Raw genomic sequence first — 20,772 nt, 5'->3', positions numbered from 1 at the left:
TTTCACCCCCTGCCAGTCCAGGCCAATTTTCAGCTTTCAGTGCTATCACACTTTGAATGACAATTGCGCGGTCATGCAACACTGTACCCATATGAAATGTTTTGCATTTGTTTGAGACAGCTAAAACTTTATTTTGGTGGTATTTATTCACCACTGGGACCAAAAAAATTTTGAAAAAAAAAGTGTTTTTCTTATAAAATTTTGCAAATAAATAATATTTCATAAATCTTGCACAAAATGTATTTACCTATCTTTTCAGTTAAAACAATACATAAATAACCCAAATTAGTTTATAACCAAAAATTATACTTTTTCAAAAATATTTTTTTTACATTTTTATTTTTTTATATTATTTATGTTTTGTGTTTTTTTTTACATACTGTCACCATAGTGACACTGTACTACTTGTGGAGGTGATGATTTTTTTTTTTTTTTACACTGATTGCTTTTACAGCCATTATGGGTGTAAAAGTGATCACTTCTCCTCCTCTCTGGCTGCATTCCTGCAGCCATTGAGAAATACTGTGTGAGCTGTAATTGGTCACAGCTTGTCACATGGTACAAGGCTGTTGTGATTAGCATTGTACCATGTGATCTCTATGATTATTCACAGATCTCACAAGTAGCAAGCAATGATGTCATGAAATGACATCTTCTTTACTACTATTCCCTGATCACCGCCATGCCAGTTATAGGATATTGCTGTACTGCACTGGTGACAGTATGTAAAAAAAAAAAAAAAAAAAAGTGAAAATAATTTTTTTCATTTTTTCATTTTCCGAAAAATTACGACAAAAAAAATACAACTTCAAAAAACTCGCCATGCCTCTTATGAAGTACGTCGGGCTGTCTACTTTGCAAAAAGGGGTCATTTGGGGGATATCTGTACTGTTCTGACATTTTTGGACCTCAGGTAATTAGATTGGCTGTCAGTACTTCAGGATTGATCAATTTTCAGATCTATACCATAGTTTGTGAACTCTATAACTTTCCTACAAACTAAAAAATACATCCTAATTTGGGTTATTTTCACAAAAGACATGTAGCAGAATACATTTTGGCCTAAATTTATGTAGAACAATTATTTATTTGCAAACTTTTATAACAGAAAGAAAAACGTGGGTTTTTTTCAAATGTTTTGGTCTTTTTTTGTTAATTTAGCAAAAAATTAAAACCCTGGCAATGATTAAATACCACCAAAAGAAAGCTCTAGTTGTGTATAGAAAATGATAAAATTTTAGTTTGGGTACAATGTTGTATGACCGCACAATTGTCATTCAAAGTGTGAGAGTGCTGAAACCTGAAAAATGGCCTGGGAGAGAAGGGGGTAAAAGTGCCCGGTATGGAAATGGTTAAGAAGCAATTTTGCTTCATTATGTAAACTGGCAGTCATCTGCTCCATTAAATGGCTAAATCCAGAGTGGGGAAAAAAAAATTTAACTTTTTTTCCCATTCTGGCACTTTTGTATTGTTAGAAAACAAAGTGGTATTAGCTTGAAATTGCTTAATTGAAAAAAGAAACAACAGGTGCTGTTTAAAGTTCATATACCTAACAAAATTAGCCAAAGCATGACTAAAACAATACATAAGATGATATGATGTAAAGCAGGGGTCCTCAAACTGCGGCCCGCCGAGGACAATTATCCAGCCAGCTGGCCAGGGGCATACCTGCCGCGGTTGGGAGAGCTTGGCAGGGCTCGGACGGAATCAGCAATTCTAGAACAGGGGAAGGTGGGCTCGGCTAATGAACCTGCACAACTCAACTGGCCTCTCTGCAGCCAGCTGGCCATCTATTCTGATCAGAACATGCAACCGTTACGGCCGGAGGGCGGAGCCTAGAGCTGACCATGAAGTGGGGGAGCAAGAGAGGAGAATCCATCGCTGCATGTCGGGTATCACGGCCACAGACTCTAGATAAGGGCAATAGATGATCGATCTCCTCCCCCCCCCCCCCCCCCGGGATCGGGCTTGGGTGAGTATTTAGGGGGAGCTGCATGTAAAAGGATTTTTCCTTTAATACAGAGAAAGCATTAAGGTAAAAGAAACCTTTTACCTTTAAAATCACTTTAAATCTAAAGATGTTTTAATATTTCAAATTTAATCAAAGACCAAAAAATACTGGATCTATTTCTTATTTTAGAATTGCAGGTGAAGCCATGGAAATCATTTCACCAAATATTCTAAAATGAAGAATAAACATCTTAGGTTTTTGATCAGTAATAGAAATGAGCTATACAAATACCTTTTGTTTTAGGAAGGCTCTACTGTGCATCACACTGATTAAGTGGGGGCTTTATGGTTCCTGTGTCAGGCTATATTGTGTTGGTTCATAAGCCGTAGTCCAAAGCCATGCTTTCCATGCGGATAATGTACAGTTGGAACAGGGATCAATAATGAACCAATTGCAAGCTCTGCCCTCTTTACTAAAATGAGGAATTACCCATTTCATTGTATTCTAAGGCCCCATGTACACAGGACACTTCTGAACGATGGAAACTGAATGCTGGAAAACGTAGGTTAAAAAAACCTAGCTACGTTTGCATAACGCGTTCATGCACATTTGCATTTAGAAGCATTTTTTAAAGATAAGCACAGGAGAACTTCCCAAATACCTAGAATGCACTGAAAAGTGGTAAATTATTAACTATTTCAGACTGTTTCAGAGAAACACAGAGAGTAGAAGCAGAGACAGCAGTATGTGTTGAGATAATTAGGTGTGAGTTGCTCATTAACATTTCTTTTGTCTCCAAGGGTGGGAAGGTGGCTCATGGAGTGAGTCATTAAGCTCACCTGGCGGGGGTCTTCATGAGGAATTTGAGGTGTGAATGCTCATTAACATATCTTTTGTTTCCAAGGGTGGGAGAGATCTGAGGTGTGAATTGGGCATTGCAATGTGTGACAAGCTTGGTAGGAACATGCTGTGTAGTGTTTTGTCCATCTGAGTACCTTGAAAACCCTTTGCATGCATTTTTCATGAGGCTCTGGACAGCATCGGGAACTGGAAGAGCTAAAAAAAAATTTCAACCGCAAAAGCTTATAAATGCGATTTGCTGCATTTACGAGTGTTTTGCGTTTGAAACACTGATAAAAACGACTGCTGAGCACAAGTTTTTTGCGTTAAAAAGACTGTAAACTCAAATGCTATAAACGACTGCAAACAAGGACATGGACACATAGGAAAACATCAGAGTGAGTTCAGGGGCTGCTGAAAAAAATGCTGAACAGCTCCTAAACGTGAGTTTATCAGCTGCAGTGTACATGAGCCCTAAGAAGGCTCTACTGTGCTTTGCACTGAATATTTGCAGTTTTTGGCTCCTTTTAAACCACCTCACCATAATTTCTCAGGTTGTACCACTCCCATCTGTATAGTAATTGATCACTACTCTTGACCATTACAAAGAAACTCCAGTTTCCCTCCCAAAAAAAATTAAAAGTCAGAATCTACAAATACTGTAGCTGCTAAATTTATTATAAGGATGTTTATCTGTTCAGGGATCCAGTGCAGGCCTCACCTGAGCCGATTTTCAATCGGATTCAGGTCCAGGCAACAGCATCTTAACTAAGGGAGTTAGACAGGCCAGATTCCCACCGTGCATGTTTGTGAATGCTCCTAGGGAGCTGTGAAGTATCCCAGAAGATTTGGGGGAAGAAGAGGGCAAACCTTTGCTCGGATAGTGAGCTGATCCGACCAGAAATGGGAGAAGGTACCTGTCCAAACTAGGTACCCTCCTCCCCCCAAAAAAGTGCCAAGTGTAAAAGCGGGAGAGGATGCAAACAAGCAGAACTACCTCTCTTGGGAGAAGTTCCTCTTTAATATCGCAAATATAGCTGTAGGATTAAGCCATTTGAAATATTCATCCTCAAGTCTAAATTTCTGGCTCCTCTATGAAGAAGAATAAGCAAGGGGGAAATGCAACTGTGAAAGAGGAACACCGTTATTCTGGGAAAGGGAAATATAAAAAAACTACAATGGAGAAACTTTGGAATTGGAGATTCCAAGATCAATGACAAAAGTGGATGGTAACTCAACCCTCAAGAGCCTTCCCAAAATCAAAATACTGATGTAACGTGGAGTCAACATGAACAGGTCTGCCCATCGCCTTCAAATGTATCCACAGAATGCAGAAAGACACATTCCCAAAAAACCTACCATGTGTCATCCAGTCACATGCTCTCTTTAGGTTACACTCGGACTCGCTGATAGCTATTTATTGACAGAATGGCTCAGTAAACAGAGCACGTCCACAATCAGCAAATCTCTGCACTTGATCCGTAACACAGTTCAAGTCCAAAGAATAATAGCAAGTTCTGTGTTTACTTCTTCAGCTCAATGACTTGGTGCAATGTCTCTTCTGCTATTCCTCCCTCCCAAACAGCGTGGTTACAATCAAGGTCCAACGCTTCCAGATAATAAGAAAAAAAAACCCCACGCTCAATCCAGTTACACTGGGGCTAGCCAGCTGTGGCTGCAGTAAAATGACTTTTATGCAAGAGATGTGCAGACACACGTACACAGCTGCAAGGGAGAAAGCCGACAAAATTGGGCTATAAAGTCAGCCGAGCGTGGCATGTCTCTGAAAACACCATAATAAACCTATTTCCAGCCACTTACTCTAGCACATAATATTATACCAATTCTGCTGTTCCTACCATTCACATATGGCGATTATTATTAACCCTTTTACTCGGGACAGATGCAAATGTAAAAAGTGCAGAATCTGGGATGGCAGAAAGTATACATTTAAAGCTGAACTCCGATCATAGAAGTGGAATATACTATTGTGACGGGAGTCACTTCGGGTGGGGGACCCATGGAACCCAGCTCATTTTAGAGAGGTGGGGAGACCCGTCTCAGCTCCCCATATCCCTATTATGTGTAAGTCACCCAGTGCCTGTAAGGGCGATCTTTCCTAATATTGGGGTGGGGGTTGTAGATTGTTTAATGCCATGTGGTTGCATCCCATTGTTATATTGTGTGTCTTGCTTGGGAGCAGACTATTATGGGATGTATGTGTTTATGTGTATTGGCTTGGAGGGGGGGTCTCCAGCAGCCCTCCCTCCTGATGGGACTATCTGTTGGTGTGTCTCTTGTTACTAAATGTATATTGCCCCACCCTGTGTCATTATGCAGGGAGGGGGGGGGGGGGAATTGTCCCGAGTGTATAAAAAGCCAGTTCGAGTTTCAAATAAAGAGTTCCATAGTTCCATGTTCAGACAGACGGGTGTCGTCTAGTCTTGTTTGGTCGGCTGTGGCCAGTGTTCGGACAGGGAAGCGGTATTATGACGGACGTACCCAAGCGCAGACTGGGTCGGTTCCGTTACATTTCCATGGGCCCCCCACCCAAAGTGACTCCCGTCACAACTATGCCAAGCACATCTTCAGCCATACTGAAAAGAAGCTTTATAATTGCCAAATGTGTCATGTTTGTGGCCTAAATAGATAACATATTATGCAGTTTGCTGTTATAAGAATCTGTTTTTTTGACATGTAAACTACATGCAGGGCTGGTAAGTGACAGCAGACGATGCTAGGAGTCAAACTAGCACTGTATGGTAGGGTTCTTGGTAGGAACGAGAGTGCTCATTTAGACAACTGGGTTAAAGCTGGCCATAGATGGATCGAAATTCAGACAGTTTAGCAGGGGTCAGCTGAATTTAGGCCCCATTCACACTACTGCATTTTGACATTTCAAAACGTTTTGCTAAAATAACAAATCGCACAACAGCATGTGCAGGTGCCGTTCATTTTAATGGTGCCTAAATATGCAGTGTGGTTCTGCTGCGATTGTCACATGATAAATCACGTTGCAATGGCGGCAAACTGCATTGCACGAAGAGTGTCGCCCATAAGAATTTCAGGAGCTTTTGGGTGACACGCTTCGCATGATGCAATTTGCCACAATTGCAGCACAATTTATTGTTTGTCAATCACGGCAGAATCACACCGCATTTTTAGGTGCCATTAAAATGAATGGCAACAGAACAGGCTGCTGTTCGATTTGTTATTTTAGCAAAGGGTTTTGAAATTGCAGGCAGAATCGCTGCGACTATGCCAGCGATTCAAAGCACCATAGTGTGAATGGGGTCTTACATCCATGTGTTGCCACTTCCACTTGAAAGAAGTCGAACAGTCTTGTTGGAAAATTGTTCTCCATCAATGGCTGCAGCCGCTGATCAGATTATTCTGAGAGCAGAGTCCCGCTGTCAGAATACAACGTCCCATCAAGGAGGATTCTACTATCCACCATACTTGTGTGGATAGAAAGATCCTTTTTTTTTCCTGCTTAGCCTGCTGATTGGCCGGAAAAAAAAAATATCTATCTGTGGCCAGCTTTACGGATAGGCACTGAAACCGAGAACACCTCCCAAAACCAACTACCTAATACATTTTTCCTAATAACTGCTGGCAATTCTAGTTTGTAGGTACACACTACATCACCAGAATATAACACTGGGCAGCTGTACAACCATCCCCCAAACTGGCATGTTTCAGAGAAGACAAAGTGGTCGATGGTGTCACCAAAAGAATTTGGAATACATCTGACAAATCTGAAGTGACTATAAGCCCCTACATATACCCAGTGAAGAGACTGGCCTCGGGTGATACAGAGATGAAACAAATCATACTACATAAATTGTAGCTGTTTATCTGCCGTCTTTTCTTCATCCTTCAAAGTGTTGAATTTATACAGGATGTCTGAGAGTTCAGAAAACAAAGGGGTGGGTAACTGAAGTTGCATTCTGCAGAACTCAGTGAGGAGAGTTCTAAGAGCTGATTGGAGTGAAGAGACACACGCCCCTTTACACAGCTCACAGGAGCAAAACGAAGTTTGACAATCTGCAGGAGCTCTCCTCTACAGCTGGTCAAAGTCAAGAATTTAAAAAGCTTGTCTGAGCTGTCAAACGGGTAGAGAGCAAAAATTACACTCTACAGAGCTCAATGAAGACAGCTGATTGGAGGGAAGAGACAACCCTCCTCCACACAGCACACAGGCACAGAGCTGAGGTTGTCAATCACAAGCTTTGTATTGGAGCTCCCTCCCGTCACCTTTTTTCTCTTGGTGTCAGGAAAACTTGTCAGAAGTGATTCATGCCGATAGCAGAGGAACCAAGCAGATGATAAGAAGTGACACTTAGTGCTCCTATTTAAGACAAGTACACACGATAGAGAGATATGCTTTGTTCATCTTTCATGTCTGAGGTTTACAACCAGATGGAAAGAAATTGATGCTGATTTGATGCATATAAGGCCAGCATTAGAACAAGCAAATCTTTTTTTCCCCAAAAAAGGGGTTGTTGGTTTGATACTAAGCTGCGGTTATCTTACATGGCCTTCTGAGATATAAGCAGATCATAGCCTATCAAAGCTATTTAATCTGGGAACTCAAGAACAAAACTACTCATATGAGTCCGATTATCTCAGTGAAAGAAGCATTGTTGAATAAGCCAGTACAATTATTAAGAGAGAATGGAGCTTTTCAATGAAAACTATTCACATGCCAAAGCAGTCATAACCAAAATAAATCCACACAAAGTTTTGCCACCTATATACAATGCAACAACGTTTTTGGTGCCAGAAACCTGACTCAAGGGGGTTTATTTACTACAACTAGAGAGTGCAAAATCAGGTGCACTTCTGCATAGAAACCAATCAGCTTCCAGGTTTTATTGCCAAAGCTTAATTGAAGAAGCTGAGGTTAGAAGCTGACTGGCTACCATGCACAGCTGCACCAGATTCTAAGTGAACCAGCTTTAGTAAATCTCCCCCAAGATGTCTGGGCTCAAATCAAATATTTTGTCCCCCATTACTCCCCCAGGCCGAGCTGAAATGGTAAAAATAAACACCATCAATTGATGAGCAAAGGTTATCAGTTCCAGAGATTTGTTCAGCTTTGGCTCAGAACAGCCTTTGCCAAACTGTCCTTAGCTGGGCACCTCTACTGCAGCGTTTGTTACGTCACCTGTTACTGCACTGCCAGCTTTTAGTTGGAACAATTCAATAGATTTATTATCCTTTTATATCGGTTCTTACAATCTATTATACTGAAAATTCTAGCTTCTAATGTTATTGCTAGGGGAAGGCTAGTCCTTCCTTGCGTTGCTCCTTCTCTAGTGCTGTCCATTGCCACTCCATGCACCCCACTACCATTTATCCCTGGCTTTTTTCCTAGGTTTCTCCCCTTCGGCCATCGGGCAGCCAATGATGTTATAACCCCAGAACGTGCATCAGAGTTACAAAGTCCTAGAACCAGGTTAAATTCTCAGCATTATACAAATGCTAGCAATAGGCCAGGAGTGTATACTGAATATGCACGGCAGAAGGAAAAGAGTTATGGAAAATTTCTTATGCCAAAAAGCTTGTGTTAAAAGCACACACGCAGCACACTTAGTTTTGCACATTAAAGTATTGCATAGATCTGAATATAGCCTGTAGCACATTATGTACAATTCAATTACTAAATGAAGAAAAATCACTGAATTTCCTCATCCATGTAATAACAGGAATAGTATAAATGAATGAATCTTCTCTGCCAGCTATTGTATTCTGACAACCAGGGCCTGAATACATGAAGAGTGACTGCAACTGATAGGCTACAGTCACTGTCTGCCCAACAATTTTTCAACTGAAATTTTTTAAGCCAGGCAGTAATATAGGTGTGTTTGGTGTCTTCCTGATCCTTTGGTCTTATATATTTCTGTAACCACTTGTTACGAATGTAACTTTATCATAGCAGGGATTGTGGATTATGTAGAGTTTAGCTCTTGACAGTTCAATCTCACAAAAAAAAAAAAAATACTCAGAATGTGTATTGTTTCAAACTGCTCTGCCAAACTGTTTACAACAGGCATTTATGACAGACTATTGAGGGTCTTTGAAGGATTCTAGCTAAAGAAAGTATATGACATCCTACTCCCTTCTAGCTTGAGTTTTAATAGGATTTATGATGTCTCTGCATTGTATCTTGAGATGCCAGTGTATTTTTTTTTTTTTCTAAGGGTGTCCCAGTTGGGTCTGCAGTTTTTTACATACATATCCCACCATTGACTTATTATTACACAGGATTTATATAGCGCCAACAGTTTGCTCAGTGCTTTACAATATAAAGGGAGACGATACAGCAACAATACAGTTCAATACAAGAGGGATAGGAGGGCCCTGCTCCTTGGAGCTTACAATCTAGGAGACAAATTTAAATCTGATATTTGTTGCCAACTTGTGACTTTTTGGGGAGGGTAGCACTGTGTTTAGTACAACTTCCCCATATCTCATATAGCTCTCAGTTTGGGGTTTGATATAAATCTGATTAATGTCACAACACTACCCTCCACTGGCTGGCACAGCACCCTCCTCCATGCGGTACCTTGCAGAACTCTATTCACTATACTGAACATTCACACCCTTATTAACCACTTGTCTGCCGCCCTATAGCAGAAATACTGCTAGAGGGCAGCAGGGCTGCGCAAAATCACATATATATATATATATATATATATATATAAATAAGTGATCTGCATTTCCGGGTAGGGGGTGCACGCACTACCCTACCCGCACCATCGGCGGCTAGGGATGTCAATAACCAGGTTCTGGCAGGAGATTCCCTGCTGGCACCAGGCGATTGTTGGGGAATGCTGATGGGAGAGACCTGTCTGTAACACACACAGCACAGAGTTAACCCTCAGATCACCCCAGATGTTAACTCCTTCCTGCCCGTCCCATTAGTACAGTGTCAGTGCTTTTCATTAGCACTGATCACTGTATTAGTGTCCCTGGGGTTGTCAGTGGCAGTCAGTTCGCACTCAGTGTCAGAATGCCCGCCACAGTCCTGATCGCCGCCATTACTAGTATTAAAAAAAAAGCAAATAAAAACACAAATTCCAGTATATATACTGCCATTTGTAGACGCTATAAAACTTTCACGCAAGCCAATTAATTTACACGTTTTGGGATTTTTTTTTTCGTTTTTTAGCAAAGACATGTAACAAAATACATTTTGACCTAAATTTATGACGAAATGTGATTTTTGCATTGGATATGTTTTATAGCAAAAAGTCAAAAAAACTCTCAAAATCGTGGCTTTTTTTGTTTATAGCGCAAAGGTTATCAAATACCACCGAAAGAAATCTCTATTTGTGGGGGAAAAAAAATGACAAAATTTAATTTATGTACAGCGTTGCATGACCGTGCAGTTAAAGTAATACAGCGCAAAAAAAAAGGCATGATCCCCTGGAGGGCAAGTGGTTAAAGAATTCAGTATTTCTCCTGTTTATTGAACTGGCACAATTTTGCTGGTTTTGAGACAAAGATTCTTGACAAGCCTATTTAGTATAAAAGTGAAAGGCTGACATGCAAGGTTTGGTAAAATGATTACTTGCAACATTATATTATTAAACAGGAAAAACTTGTTATAGTTACTGCAAATGTTGCATAATAGCCATTTTGCTTGGGGCCTGTTTACACTTACACACTGCGGTCTGTATGCAGAAGGCAGTCTGTTTTGGACTGTAGAAATGAGCAGCAGGGGGCTGTGTAATGTGCGTTTTATCACATAGCTCGTTTTTTGGGGTTTTCTTTTTTTTTTTTTTTTTTTTAGAACTTTATGTAACGTGCACAAAGTGACACTTCATTCATTTTACGGCACATGCAGTGTGCTGCATTGTACTTGCTGTGTGGTGACATGCAGGGCCACCCAGAGATGTGATCTTATGCAAATATGTTGCAAAATATTTGCACTGCTCTGCAACACAGAGAAACACTGCATTCTAGTCTGAACATGGCACACAGAAAACTACAGATAACTGCACATAGTGTGAGTCCTTACGCAATCTTCTGCTACCCAAAGCTTAGGCAGTGGACTGTCGTGTCACGTCCAATGCAGGGTTTGGGCTCTGGACTGGACTTGATCACATCAGAGGACTTGTGATCCTTAGAGCATAGAGGACAAGAGGCCACAAGGATCAGTCTTACAGCCTGGAGGAAGCCTGTGGGAGTGGAGGATTGGGGGAAGCTAAACTACTAAACAAGCACTTAACCTATGCAATGCAGGGGCAACCCACTGTAAAGGGGCATTTTACCTTTCCCCAGAATTCAGCTTTAAAAGAGAAGTATGGGAATAAAAAAACAGCTACAGTCAGATCCATAAATATTGGAACATCTAAACAATTCTAACATTTTTGGCTCTATATACCACCACAATGGATTTGAAATGAAACAAACAAGATGTGCTTTAACTGCAGACTGTCAGCTTTAATTTGAGGGTATTTACATCCAAATCAGGTGAACGGTGTAGGAATTAAAACCGTTTGCATATGTGCCTCCCACTTGTTAAGGGACCATAAGTAATGGGACAATTGGCTTCTCAGCTGTTCCATGGCCAGGTGTGTGTTATTCCCTCATTATCCCAATTACAATGAGCAGATAAAAGGTCCAGAGTTCATTTCAAGTGTGCTATTTGGAATCTGTTGCTGTCAACTCTCAAGATGAGATCCAAAGATCTGTCACTATCAGTGAAGCAAGCCATCATTAGGCTGAAAAAACAAAACAAACCCATCAGAGAGATAGCAAAACCATTAGGCGTGGCCAAAACAACTGTTTGGAACATTCTTAAAAAGAAGGAACGCACCGGTGAGCTCAGCAACACCAAAGATCCGGAAGACCACAGAAAACAACTGTGGTGGATGACCGAAGAATTCTTTCCCTGGTGAAGAAGTGAATACAGAGGGTTCACCACAAGATGGAAACCATTGGTGAGCCTCAAAAACAGGAAGGCCAGATAGTTTGCCAAACGACATCTAAAAAAGCCTTCACAGTTCTGGAACAACATCCTATGGGCAGATGAGACCAAGATCAACTTGTACCAGAGTGATGGGAAGAGAAGAGTATGGAGAAGGAAAGGAACTGCTCATGATCCTAAGCATACCACCTCATCAGTGAAGCATGGTGGTGGTAGTGTCATGGCGTGGGCATGTATGGCTGCCAATGGAACTGGTTCTCTTGTATTTATTGATGATGTGACTGCTGACAAAAGCAGCAGGATGAATTCTGAAGTGTTTCAGGCAATATTATCTGCTCATATTCAGCCAAATGCTTCACAACTCATTGGACGCTTCACAGTGCAGATGGACAATGACCCAAAGCATACTGCAAAAGCAACCAAAGAGTTTTTTAAGGGAAAGAAGTGGAATGTTATACAATGGCCAAGTCAATCACCTGATATGAATCCGATTGAGCATGCATTTCACTTGCTGAAGACAAAACTGAAGGGAAAATGCCCCAAGAACAAGCAGGAACTGAAGACAGTTGCAGTAGAGGCCTGGCAGAGCATCACCAGGGATGAAAGCCAGCGTCTGGTGATGTCTATGCGTTCCAGACTTCAGGCTGCAATTGACTGCAAAGGATTTGCAACCAAGTATTAAAAAGTGAAAGTTTGATTTATGATTATTATTCTGTCCCATTACTTTTGGTCCCTTAACAAGTGGGAGGCACATAAGCAAACTGTTGTAATTCCTACACCGTTCACCTGATTTGAATGTAAATACCCTCAAATTAAAGGTGACAGTCTGCAGTTAAAGCACATCTTGTTTCTTTCATTTCAAATCCATTGTGGTGGTGTATAGAGCCAAAAACGTTAGAATTGTGTCGATGTCCCAATATTTATGGACCTGACTGTATACTCACCTAAATGGATGCGGCACCAATCCTAGCTGCATCTGCCCCCCCCGCTTTAAAACCCAAGAACTGAGCCATCAAAGACCGCTGATAGCTCAGATCGCAGTCTTCATTGAGCAGAGAGCCGGTGACTATAAGTTACCGGCTCTCTGCTCTGTCCCTCCAGTAATCACTGGAGCGATGGGCTGTGGAGGGAGTGGGAGCGGATGGCTCAGGCTCTCAGTGGCTCCTTGGGAGACTAAGCCAGCTGCTGGTCCAGGCATCATGGTGGATCCCGACTTTAAAGTTGGGATCTCCCCAGAGTCTGCACTGGCTCTGTGATGGCAGTGAACAGCCAACTCTAGCCCGTTTTTGGCTGAACACAGTACAGATCGAAGTGCACTCCTGTGATCCACAGACATAGGGCCAAAAGAATTTTGGCCCTACTTCTCCTTTAAAAACAGAAGTAAACCCTCCTGTCCTTTACTGCCAAGGAAGCTGCCATCTGAATCTTTGTTTCACCTGCAATTGCCATGGTGCTGCACATGTGATCTATTATGACACCAGTTTGATCGCTTGACAGTTTGGTTGAGAACACAAGTATGAGTTAGCGTTCATGGCATGCTTTGAAATTAACCGTTTTTGGGAAAAAGGTAAAATTGATGGGTTTAGTTCCACTTTACAGCCCGACTACACAATAAAATTACCCCCCCTCCTCTCACTAATCGCTGGGTTTTTGCTGCATTAAAAATCCTGCCTGTTCACCTTTTTTTTCTCCCTAGAGTTCCACTTTAAAGTGGTTGTAAAGCCTTAAAGATTTTTTTATCCTAATGCATTCTATGCAAGAAGGTAAAAAAACTGTGTGGTTCCACCCCCCCATACTTACTGAGCCCCATCCCACATCCAGCACTTTGCATGAGAGCAATGGCTCTCCCAGCTCTGGCCCTCCTCACTGAAAAGATCAATAGCATTGATAGCCATTGGCTCCTGCTGATGTCAATCAAAAACTGTGCAGCGGGAGTGAGGGTGCAGGGCAGTGCCACTGTGTTTATGGATGCAGGCCGGGGTTCTGGAGCAAGCCCATATGAGTGCCCTCATAGGAAGCACCTTGCTATGGGGGAATTGGATGAAGAGGAGGAGCCAGGAGTGCCAGCAGCTATACAGCCGCCTTATCACTTTTGCAGGGCTGGGAAGTGCCCCTCCTCCCCGCTATCCCATCCCACTGGGAGGCCCAGAACCACTGCAAGCCGTCCATTTAGCTGAGCATAGAGGAGAAAGAAGAACTACTGCTCCTCCCTTTCCTTTGATGAATGATCCTGTAAGTGATGAGAATTTTGTCACTTCTGTATTTGGTTCTTTGTTTACCTGAGAGGCAGCTGTTCAAAACAATTTTGGTTTATTCTGCTGACTTGGAGGGCAAAAGAGAGATCAGGGGTCTTATAGATAGCACTAAATTTAAAAAAAAAAATTAAATTTAAAAATATGCCTATGTAAACTGTGATTACACCACACATGTGAGGTGTTGCCATGAATGTCAGATTGAGAGTAAGACGTCTAGCACCAGACCTCAAATTTCCCTCTAAACTGGTAACCTGTAAAGGGTTTGAAGCATCCTCGATGGATAATTTTTGGTAGTTTGTCACCATTTATAGGCATACAAAAGTCAAAATCTTGCCATGTTTGGTATCAATTTACTCGGTGAAATGATATCTTTTAAATTTCACCAAAAAATGGGCATTACTTTGTTTTTGTGTGCACTAATATTCATTAAGCCTTCGATCACACCGAATCTGACTTTGAAATCGTACAACTTCAATTTAATTCACATGATTTCAGAGTAGAATATGAGTGCGACTTGGAAGACACCTGTGCGACTTCATACAGATGTCTATGCAAGTCGCACCTGAACTTGTGAAAAGTAGTGCAGGAACTACTTTCAAAATCGGAGTCACACCGATTTGATCGCTTCCACTGACAATAGGGTGCAACTTGTCATGCGATTTTAAACTGTTAAATCGCATGACAATTCACACCAGCATGACCCAGGACTAAAGTCTATGTTTTCATGAAATGTTGCGTTTGATAACCTGCTGCACAAATATTGTGACAGAAAAAACTGCAATAAACCACCATTTTTTTCTCCAGGACCTCTGCTTTCAGAAATTATATAATGTTTGGGGGATGTAAGTAATTTCCTAGTTGATTTTACCATATGTGTGAAAAATGTCAAATTGTCCCAGACAGCAAGTGGTTAAGCTGCACTTTCAGTAGTAGACAGACAGGTGCTCTTTATTGGTCCTGTTTGTAGGGAGTTGTATGGAGAAGACAAATGGCCTCCCTGATAAGGCACTCAGTGATACACACAAACTGCACACAGCGATAAGCACACACACACACAAATATACTATACAAAACAATACACACACTATACTATATACACACACTATACCATACACTACACCACACACACTATACTGTACTATACCATACACTACACACACTATACCATACACACTATACTGTACTATACCATACACTACACACACTATACCATACACACATTATACTGTACTATACCATACACTACACCACACACACTATACTGTACTATACCATACACTACACACACACTATACTGTACTATACCATACACTACACACACTATACCATACACGCATTATACTGTACTATACCATACACTACACACACTATACCATACACACATTATACTGTACTATACCATACACTACACCACACACACTATACTGTACTATACCATACACTACACACACTATACCATACACGCATTATACTGTACTATACCATACACTACACACACTATACCATACACGCATTATACTGTACTATACCATACACTACACACACTATACCATACACACATTATACTGTACTATACCATACACCACACACACTATACTGTACTATACCATACACCACACACACACTATACTGTACTATACCATACACTACACACACTATACCATACACACATTATACTGTACTATACCATACACTACACACACTATACCATACACACGTTATACTGTACTATACCATACACTACACCACACACACTATACTGTACTATACCATACACTACACACACTATACCATACACACATTATACTGTACTATACCATACACTACACACACTATACCATACACACATTATACTGTACTATACCATACACTACACACACTATACCATACACGCATTATACTGTACTATACCATACACTATACCGGGTGTCGGCAACCCGCGGCTCCGGAGCCGCATGCGGCTCTTTTTCATCTTTGCTGCGGCTCCGGAGCACACTGCCCACCAGGTGGTCGGCAAGCCGCAGATCGCGAGCCACATGCGGCTCTTCTGTGTGCCGGGCGCCCGCTCCCCTCCCTCCTCAAAAATCCGGCCCGCGGAGCGTGGAACATTGGCAGCCAGGATGTAGGCGGGGCAGAGTGACGAACTCCTCTCTCAGTCCGCCCTGAAGACCAGAACGGCGCGGGAACACAGCGAGAGGAACGCGCGGAGCAAAGGTAAGTGAATTGAGACAATATGGGGGATGAATTACTGTGTGGGGGATGAATTACTATGTGGGGGATGAATTACTATGGGGGATGAATTACTATGTGGGGGAAGAATTACTATATGGGGGATGAATTACTATATGGGGGATGAATTACTATATGGGGGATGAATTACTATATGGGGGATGAATTACTATATGGGGGATGAATTACTATGTGGGGGATGAATTACTATATGGGGGATGAATTACTATATGGGGGATGAATTACTATATGGGGGATGAATTACTATATGGGGGATGAATTACTATATGGGGGATGAATTACTATATGGGGGATGAATTACTATAAGGGGGATGAATTACTATGGGGGAAGAATTACTATATGGGGGATGAATTACTATGGGGGATGAATTACTATAAGGGGGATGAATTACTATAAGGGGGATGAATTACTATGGGGGAAGAATTACTATATGGGGGATGAATTACTATGGGGGATGAATTACTATGTGGGGGATGAATTACTATGTGGGGGATGAATTACTATGTGGGGGATGAATTACTATGGGGGATGAATTACTATATGGGGGATGAATTACTATATGGGGGATGAATTACTATGGGGGATGAATTACTATATGGGGGATGAATTACTATATGGGGGATGAATTACTATATGGGGGATGTATTTTCAGTTTTTAAAATGTGGCTGTCAAAATAAATTTCAATCGTGGTTTTGGCGAGATTTGGCTCAGTTGAAAAAAAAGGTTGCCCACCACTGACCTAAGGCTATGATTGTGATTATGAAGATACACTGTGGCCCTGATTAACCCTTTGCTTACTGGGCCCTTAAACCCCCTTCATGACCAGAGTGCTTTTTGCAATATATGCAGTGTCGGATTTGTTATAAATGTTGCAATGGTTTTGCGGCTCCCAGTCTTTTTTTTCCCTTCGGAAACGGGTCCAAGTGGCTCTTTATGTCTTAAAGGTTGCAGACCCCTGCACTATACCATACACTACACACACACTATACCATACACACTATACCATACACACACACTATACCATACACACTATACTATACACTACACCACACTAAACCATACACTACACACCCTATAAACACTATACCATACACTACACACATACTATACTACACACACACACTATATACACCATACACTACACACATTATACTGTACTATAATATACTGTACTATACACACACTATATACCATACACTACACACACTATATACTATACACACACTATATACCATACACTATACACACACGAGGAGTCCATTATACAGGACAGCCCTCCATAGCAGGGCGCAGTGGTGACAGATAACCCCGATCCCCTCTGATGAGAAGCTCCGTCCAGGACTCCCCTCCATCCACCACTATCTTTTGACATGACCAATCTAGCGGAGGCGCGTCCGGTCCCGGGTGACAGCCTTCCCATGACAGCTGGGATCTCGGATGTCCCAGCAATTAGTTAATGATCCATCACCCGGACACAGTGCACAGCCGCTCACCCAGCTGACACAGATCACTCACCTGAGCCAAGCGGCGGACAGTGAACGGTAACATGTCCTACGGATGGCAAAGCGTCCGGGCCTCCCGCACACCTCCGATCAGCACTGGGGGGGAACACGTGGGACTGAGCATGCGCACTGCACACCCGCCACGCTGCCACTGCCTCTGCATGTGGCCGAATACACCGCGCATGCGCACCGCCCGCACTGTCTGCTAGAAAGTGTAGTTTACACTGTAAGGTCCTTTCTTTCTGCAGCAAATGGGACATGCAACTGTTAACCCCTTCACGATGGTTAAAAAAAAAAAAAAAAAAAAACACACATTAAGGGATCGTTCACACTTTGCTGTTTTACCAACGCTTGCCAAACGCCCCTATAGCGTTTGGCAAGCGTTGGTCCGGCGTTTGCGGAGCGTTTTTTAACGCTCGGCAAACGCTCTGCAAACGCCGCATGTGGGTTTAGCGGCGGTTGCTAGGAGTTTGCCAAGCGTTAATAACGCCCCACAAATGCCTATAATGCAGTTTGAGTGGTGTTACCGCTCCACAAACGCCCCGCACCGCAAACGCTGGCCGGGCGTTTGCGGAGCGGCACCATAGACGAGAATAGGAGGCTTCAACGCCTCCTGACTAGACCAGAGGAGTCCGTTTTGCCGTGACGCAAACGCTCCCGTTAGAACAGCACCATGTGCTGTAATGTGCAGAATTGGCAGAGGCGTTTGGGAAGCGGTAAAAACGCTTCCCAAACGCCTCTCTGCCGCCTGCACACAACGCTAGTGGGAACGTAGCCTAAGATGCAAGGGTAGATTTACTAAAATTGCAGCACACAGAATCTGGTGTGGCTGTGCATGGTAGCCAATCAACTTCTAACTTTAGCTCGTTCATTTAACCTCCCTGGCGGTATGATTATTTCAGATTTTTGGTGCTGAAAGCGGTACCATTATTTTGCATGGAAATATGTAGTTTTTTATTGTAGGCTGTAATATTTAGGAATAACTCACTGAAATCTGTCCGAACAAGAGTCTATTAAACATCCCAGGTATGATAAAATTTGAAACACAAAATCATAAATTATAATTTAATAAATAATCACAAAAAATAATAATATAATAATAAATTTAATTCAATAATATAATCAAACCAAAAACACTGAAATTTGAAATAGAGCGCCAAGTTCGCACATCACTGAGCAAAGTCGCAAAATTGTTTTCAGTGTCTGATGACGAATTTCTCCACGAATCATTATCACTCAATTCTGCAAGTGGTTCTAATTTACTATTGCTGTTCTCTAGCTGGTCTAAAACCGCTTTTGACCTAAAGGGACGCTTTTTGGACGCCATGGACTTTTCTAAGTTTCCAGGCAGAAAGAACAGTCAAAATGCAGGCAGGGCACAGGACAAAGCACTAGGGACAAAATGTATGTGAAATTGGTTGAGACAGCAATGTTTTACTATGTAAAATTTGTTTTGAAAAAAATGAAATTTTTTAAAATTTTCAAATTTCCCGCCGGCGCCCGTCTGTCCCGATGTCACAGGGACCGGAACACAGAAGCCGGATGCCGGCATCAGCCGGAGGAGATGGCTGGGGACTCTGCAGGGGACACATCGCGGGAGCGAAGGACAAGATAAGCCCTGCAGGGACTCCCTATGCAGTGCCGCATGGTAAGCCCAAGTGTAGCTCGGGGTTACTGCTTTTGGTACAGAAACTTTACCCCGAGCTATACTCGGGAATACCGCCAGGGAGGTTAAGCTTTGGCAATAAAACCTGGAAGCTGATTGGTTTCTATGCAGAAGTGCACCTAATATTGCACTCTCCAGCTTTAGCAAATAAATCCCAAAGTGTTACTGATTCCAGGACCCTGCATTCACTATATCTGGTCTTCCACAGTACACCAAACATTATTGTGGTATATATAAACTGCTAAATACCTTTTCTCATCAGCAGTATATAGCAGTCTTGTGACTTATATCAGTGTCCAGCAGAGCACTGATTAACCACTTGAGCTCCTGAGGATTTACCCCCCTTAATGACCAGGCCTCTTTTTGCTACTTGGCGCTGCACTAATTCAACTGATAATTGCACGGTCATGCAATTCTGCACCCAAACGAAATTTACGTCCTTTTTTTCAAACAAATAGAGCTTTCTTTCGGTGTAATTTGATCACCTGTGCGCTTTTTATTTTTCACGCTATAAACAAAAAAACGCCAAAAATTTTGAAGAAAAACAATATTTTTTATTTTCAGCTCTAAAAAATATATAGTAAACTCAAAGTTGGTTATAAATTTAGGCCAAAATGTATTCTGCTACATGTTTTTGGTAAAAAAAAATCCCAATAAGTGTATATTGATTGCTTTGTGTGGAAGTTATAGCGTCTACAAACTATGGTATAAATACTGCAATTTACGCCATTTTTCTGCTATACAGCGCTGCGCTAGTTTAACGGACAATTGCGCGGTCACGCAATATGGTACATAAATGAAATTTACATCCTTTTTTTCCCCACAAATTGAGCTTTCTTTCGGTGGTATTTGATCGCCTGTGCGGTTTTTATTTTTTGCGCTATAAAAAAAAAGGCTGACAATTTTGAGGAAAAAAAAACAATATTTTGGACTTTTTGCTATAAAACATGTCCAGTAAAAAAAAAAAATGCAAAAATCAAATTTAGTCATAAATTTCTGCCAAAATGCATTCTGCGACATGTCTTCGCTAAAAAAAATCCCAATACGTGTAAATTAATTGGTTTACATGAAAGTTATAGCATTTACAAATGGCGGGAAAGATAATGGGATTATTAGGGTTTTTTTTATACTAATAATGGCGGCGATCAGCGAATTATGGCGGCGATCAGGGACTTATGGCAGCGACCAGCGACTTATGGCGGGACTGCGGCGGACATTCTGACATTGGGGGGTACTGACTTGGGGTCACTGACATCCCCAAAAACACTAATACAGTGATCAGTGCAAAAAAAAAAACACTGACACTGTACTAATGGCAATGGGGAGGAAGGGGTTAACTTTATTTAGCAGGGAAGGGTTATAGGA

General features: G+C 41.8%; 1 protein-coding gene across 1 annotated transcript in view; it reads right to left on the bottom strand.

The window, feature by feature from the left end:
• SHMT2 (serine hydroxymethyltransferase 2) overlaps positions 1–17,904 on the bottom strand; it is a 117,706-nt gene extending 99,802 nt beyond the window's left edge. The window contains exon 1 of the mRNA XM_089681166.1: positions 17,755–17,904. Coding sequence (XP_089537292.1) covers positions 17,755–17,787 — 33 coding nt within the window. The 5' untranslated portion in view covers positions 17,788–17,904. The remainder of the gene's footprint in view (positions 1–17,754) is intronic.
• Between the last annotated feature and the right edge of the window lie 2,868 nt (positions 17,905–20,772).

This window comes from Staurois parvus, unplaced genomic scaffold (assembly GCF_062004578.1).
Source record: "Staurois parvus isolate SC_StPar_1 unplaced genomic scaffold, SC_StPar_1.0 ptg000017l, whole genome shotgun sequence".
NCBI lineage: Eukaryota > Metazoa > Chordata > Amphibia > Anura > Ranidae > Staurois > Staurois parvus.
Note: the sequence above shows the minus strand (reverse complement) of the source record. Positions and strands in the feature narration are given on the sequence as shown.